Source organism: Sprattus sprattus (genome assembly GCF_963457725.1).
Source record: "Sprattus sprattus genome assembly, chromosome: 14".
Taxonomy (NCBI): domain Eukaryota; kingdom Metazoa; phylum Chordata; class Actinopteri; order Clupeiformes; family Clupeidae; genus Sprattus; species Sprattus sprattus.
The window spans coordinates 28,416,827-28,422,826 of record NC_137912.1 but is presented as its reverse complement, the minus strand read 5'-3'; the positions used below and the strand labels follow the sequence as shown (position 1 = coordinate 28,422,826).

The 6,000-nt window shown below is 42.3% G+C and overlaps 1 protein-coding gene across 1 annotated transcript in view; it reads right to left on the bottom strand.

The window, feature by feature from the left end:
• Positions 1-508: 508 nt before the first annotated feature.
• The window catches only part of LOC308375587 (long-chain specific acyl-CoA dehydrogenase, mitochondrial-like), a gene marked incomplete at both ends in the record, with an annotated part of 47,175 nt that continues 41,683 nt past the window's right edge, over positions 509-6,000 (bottom strand). The window contains 6 exons of the mRNA XM_080851749.1: positions 509-602; positions 839-925; positions 1,030-1,157; positions 4,469-4,582; positions 4,677-4,778; positions 5,650-5,814. Of these exons, the coding sequence (XP_080707875.1) occupies positions 509-602; positions 839-925; positions 1,030-1,157; positions 4,469-4,582; positions 4,677-4,778; positions 5,650-5,814 (690 nt within the window). The remainder of the gene's footprint in view (positions 603-838; positions 926-1,029; positions 1,158-4,468; positions 4,583-4,676; positions 4,779-5,649; positions 5,815-6,000) is intronic.

Genomic DNA, 6,000 nt, shown 5'->3' with positions numbered 1-6,000 from the left:
ACCAATGAGATTTAAAGAAACAGTATGCAACAATTAAACTTCAGGATTAGGGTTAGGATAAGCAGTTTTACCTTAAAAAAAAACAGCTTCAAAAAAATTGGGGCGCTACAATGACTTTTAATATGGATAATCGCCTCCGTGCCATTGCCATACCAGGGTCCATAGGCATATAACCGCTAAATGTAAGATTGCCTAATGCCACCCTGCTTTCTACTGTCTGCCGAACTAGTAAGTAGCTTATTTGCCGTCTTGCTTTGTCTTGTGTTGCACTTGCTTGATGTTTGACTGTGTTAGGACAGTAGTTGAGTAACTAGTTTGTCATAATGTCAGTCAGCACATTTCAAGAGATTTTGTTAGTTTGAGCCGCTAGCATATCGAACACATGAGGTCCTGAGCAGAGACATTAATATAAACACATTAATATGAACGCATGAGTCCCAGAGCAGAGACATTCACATGAACACATATATGAGTAGTGCACTTCAGAGGGTCACCACCATCCCTCTCTCTAGTTTGGTCCCACAATGGTTCGGGCAATCAGCTCTTTCATGATTTCATTAGTTCCTCCATAGATGGGCTGAATACGGGCATCAACAAACGCTCTTGATGAGAGAGAGAGAGATTTGACTCATTATTGACTCAGCTGAATCATAATACTCAAATATACTGTACAAAAAGTGGACACAGTACAGGGGTTTGAGTGTAAGTTTGAATAGAATAAGTGAATGTGTGGGACTTAAAGGGCATGAGTGTAAGTTTGACTAGAATAAGTGAATGTGTGGGACTTAAAGGGCATGAGTGTAAGTTTGACTAGAATAAGTGAATGTGTGGGACTTACTTTGCGATTGGAAACTCCCACATGTACCCCCATCCACCATGCAGTTGCAAACACTGAGTGGCCACTTTATTCTGCAGGTCAGATGCCCTAAAAGAGAAAGCCTTAGGTCAGCCAGCATGCTTTTTGGAGCTTCTTCCAAAGTCTTGGCAGTGTGCTGCCAGAAATGATGATGACGTTTGTCATACTCTCACCAGTATTTAGCCATGGATGCAGTGGAGGAGTCTAGTCGTTTGGAAGCGTGGAGCTGGAGGCAGCTATCTACAAACGCTCTGGTTACACAGATCTCAGTCTTAAGCTCAGCCAGCTTGTGTTGAACAGTCTGAAAAAGGAGAACAGTCTGTAAGGGAGAGCAGTCTGTGAGGGGGAGCAGTCTGTGAGGGGGAGCATGAATCTCTGCGATGCTGGGTAAGTTCTGTTAGCACTCTGGGATCGACTATGCCACCAGCAGGATAAAGGTGACATCTTTCTAAACTACTAAAAACATGTAGAGAGCTCAGCGAGTTTGGCAAACAAACATGAGAAAACCTTAAACACTTTTCTAAATGTATACAGTGAGAAAAATCTATTTTGTTCAGCTATGTGAGGAATGGAAAGATATCAACATGCACATTAAAGCAGGGCTCATCTGGAGTTTTGGAGCCGATTTTTCACCTGTGAGGGAAGCGTGAGGACAGCAGTTCAGAGGAGAGCAAAGGCAGTAAGTAGGTAGAGCCAGGCCAGGAAGTTAATTATTTAAGGTTTGGTTCAGTAAAATAAATAAATGTATTTCTGAAAGGCAAGTTCAACTTTGAAACCTTCTCAGATGGGCTATTAACTAGCCCTTAGTTATGTGGAGATATTGTCAATTAAATGCAAATTGTGTTTCCCTGGTTTATATCTATTCTTGAATGACATTTTATAGCCAAGAACACAACTAAAGAAGGTGGCCTTTGTCAGGATTTCAAAAAGAGGACCCAAGTGCAAATCAGTTGAAGCAGGATTTATTCCACAAAAACAAGGCAAAAAGGCAAACACAAAAACAGGGCACACGACCACTGTAGGCATCCACGCCGACAAAACACAAAAAGCTTCTTCTTAGCAACAGTTAAAAAAAAGGCAGAGTATCTATCCAAGAACAAAAACAGGCAGACAAAGTTTAAACTTTCAAGATACAACTCACGGTAGGCAGCACAACCGAAGTGACAATCCGACAGGGAACATGAGGCAAGACAGGTTTAAATAGGCAGGGTAATTATTGGGCACAGGTGAGAAGCAGCACAGGTGGAACAGATCAAGGACAGGACAAGGGGCAGAGCACATGGTAGCACATGGCTACCACAACACAGGCACATGGCTACCAAAACAAAAACACATGGCATGACAAAACAGAAAGAGTCCAAATACTGACAGCCTTATCAGCACAGAACCATCTCTTTAGTGGCAAATCACGCCATAGCTTCCATCTAAGACATTATGGCACTATACTTACTCATCACAATCTGATACATTGTGGCACTATACTATACTAACGCATCACCATCTAATACATTATAGCACTATACTACCTCATCACCATCTGCTACATTATAGCACTATACTATACTAACTCATCACCATCTGATACATTATAGCACTATACTATAATAACTCGTCATCACCATCTGATACATTATATCACTATACTATACTAACTCATCACCAACTGATACATTATAGCACTATACTATACTAACTCATCACCATCTGATACATAATAGCACTCTACTATACCAAATCATCACCATCTGATACATTATAGCACTATACTATACTAACTCATCACCACCTGATACATTTTAGCACTATACTATACTAACTCATCACCATCTGATACATTATAGCACTATACTATACTAACTCATCACCATCTGATACATTATAGCACTATACTACCTCATCACCATCTGAGACATTATAGCACTCTACTATACTAACTCATCACCATCTGATACATTATAGCACTATACTATACTAACTCATCACCATCTGATACATTGTAGCACTATACTATACTAACTCATCACCATCTGATACATTATAGCACTATACTATACTAACTCATCACCATCTGCTACATTATAGCGCTCTACTATATTAACGCATCACCATCTGATACATTATAGCACTCTACTATACTAACTCATCACTATCTGATACATTATAGCACTATACTATACTAACTCATCACCATCTGATACATTATGTCACTATACTAACTCATCACCATCTGATACATTATAGCACTATACTATACTAACTCATCACCATCTGATACATTATAGCACTATACTATACTAACTCATCACCATCTGATACATTATAGCACTATACTAACTCAGTACCATCTGTTGGCCTTGACTTTGCTGTATATGTATACACTATGGTTGTGGATATTGTTTCCTTGTAGGCAATATCTGTGGAACTCAGTTCTGGCATCATTTGCCAGTTAACGGTATCCTTCACTCCCACTGGTAGTCTCTTCAGAGTCAAGATTAGTTTAATTTAATACCCTTCCACTTTACCACTTTACTCTCTGGTTGTCCACTCTTAATTAGCTTCCACAGTACTTACAGCATGATATTAAAGTCTCTGTCCACTCAGTCTACCCCAACACATAATGAGCATACCAATTTTGATGAAACGGCAGCATAATCCAAGTGAGTGTTCCACATTAGTAGTAGCAATGTAGGGATATTAAGAGAGCACTACATAAGTGCACCTATGAATTCATCCATTCATTGTGAAGACATACAGTGTGGTTACATGTGTCCAGTTTTCGGGCGTTGTCGGGTTTCAATCGAAGATCCATTTCATTTAACTCCCCAAATCTAGATTTCCTGTGTCCGACTGAAATCAGATTTACACCCCCAGATAAGTGATCGGATTTGGTTGGAAATCGGACAACGCGCCCTTGAAACTTTTGAAACTAGATTACAACTGGAGATGACGTCTTTTGCGCATGGTTGAGATCCCGTCCATAGACATATATACATGCATCATATATGTCTATGATATGATAATCGCTGCTAGACGCTCAATGTTCTTGTGCTCCCACATCTCATTCACTTTGAAATACTGAAACGAAATGTAAATGACCAAGACCATGCACCATTTTCTTTGCGAAAAGGCGATAAAAGATACTGCTCTGTTCCCATACCATACTGAATATTCTGTTTAGATCAAAGGTTTGTTGCGGCATACCGGGATATTTCAGATGATAGTTATGTGGTAGCCTATACCAATGTGTTGACATTAGAAAAACGTTGACTGCAACTGTTTTTCAGACAGAACACGCTAATTCACTGAACAAATATTTTCATATTACTTTTCCACCACTTGTTAGTCATGTCATCCATTCATATCGATGTAAATCAACTTTAACTGTGATGTGTTTTTGTTTCGCAACTTATTTACTGTATAATCAACGGTAGCAGATGCAGATGATTTGTCACTGCCATGTACCGTGAGATAAAGCAGTTAGCCCCCCGTGGATAGAGAAGCCGGGCTTTAGCCGAAATCGGGTTTATGCCATCATGTAACGTCCTGATAGATGTACGTAAATGCAAAACAGCACCTGTGAATATGTTTTTGTGTATACAGTATATTACACACCTGGAGATGTGCAATGGTTTTGCCAAATGCTTTCCTTTGCGTGACATAGTTTCTGGTCTCCTCAAACATGAACTCACAACTGGCAATAGCCATAACAGCTATCAGCAAGCGCTCCTGAGGCACACAGAAGAGAGAGAATGGACCATTTCTGTTATATACTGTATATATATTAGCAAAAGAATATGAGTTGGGTTTTGTTTGTGTTTACCTGTGGCAGTTCCTTCATGAGGTAGTAGAAGCCTCTGTTGACCTCCCCTAGCAGTGCTTCGGCTGGGAGACGCACATCCTCAAAGAACAGCTCTGCAGTGTCCTGTGAGCAGGGGCGTGGTTAGAAGACTGGATGATCACATTCTGTGGGTGTGCTGGTGTGTGTGTGTGTGTGTGTGTGTGTGTGAGAGTGTCCTGTGGACAGGGGCATAGTTAGAAGACTGGATGATCACATTGTGTGGGTGTGCTGGTGTGTGTGTGTGTGTGTGTGAGTGTCCTGTGGACAGGGGCGTGGTTAGAAGACTGGATGATCACATTGTGTGGGTGTGCTGGTGTGTGCTGGTGTGTGTGTGTCCTGTGAGCAGGGGCGTTGTTAGAAAACTGGATGATCACATTGTGTGGGTGTGCTGGTGTGTGTGTGTGTGTGTGTGAGAGTGTCCTGTGGACAGGGGCATGGTTAGAAGACTGGATGATCACATTGTGTGGGTGTGCTGGTGTGTGTGTGTGTGTGAGTGTCCTGTGGAAAGGGGCGTGGTTAGAAGACTGGATGATCACATTGTGTGGGTGTGCTGGTGTGTGTGTGTGTGTGTGTGTGTGTGTGTGTGTGTGTGTGTGTGTGTGTGTGTGTGTGAGAGTGTCCTGTGGACAGGGGCGTGGTTAGAAGACTGGATGATCACATTGTGTGGGTGTGCTGGTGTGTGTGTGTGTGTGTGTGTGTGTGTGTGAGTGTCCTGTGGACAGGGGCGTGGTTAGAAGACTGGATGATCACATTGTGCTGGTGTGTGTGTGTGTGTGTGTGTGTGTGTGTGTGAGAGTGTCCTGTGGACAGGGGCGTGGTTAGAAGACTGGATGATCACATTGTGTGGGTGTGCTGGTGTGTGTGTGTGTGTGAGTGTCCTGTGGACAGGGGCGTGGTTAGAAGACTAGATGATCACATTGTGTGGGTGTGCTGGTGTGTGTGTGTGAGTGTATACCTGAGCTTTCAGGCCAATCTTCTCCAGCTTGCGCCCCTTCTGAAAGCCCTTCATTCCATCCTCCACTAGGAAGAGGCTGATTCCATGAGCTGCTGTACGGGCCTCGCGATTGGTCACAGCAACCACGATCACCAGGTCACTCATCCATCCATTGGAAATGAAGACCTGAAACATCAGGAGTGTGGATACACACACACACACACACACACACACCAGGTCACTCTACCATCCATTGGTAATGAAGACCTGAAACATCACCAGTGTGGATACAGTTGGGTTCAAAAGTCTGAGGCCACCTCAAAACACTGATATGTTCATGCAAAAACGGAAATATCAGAAAGTCTGATGAAT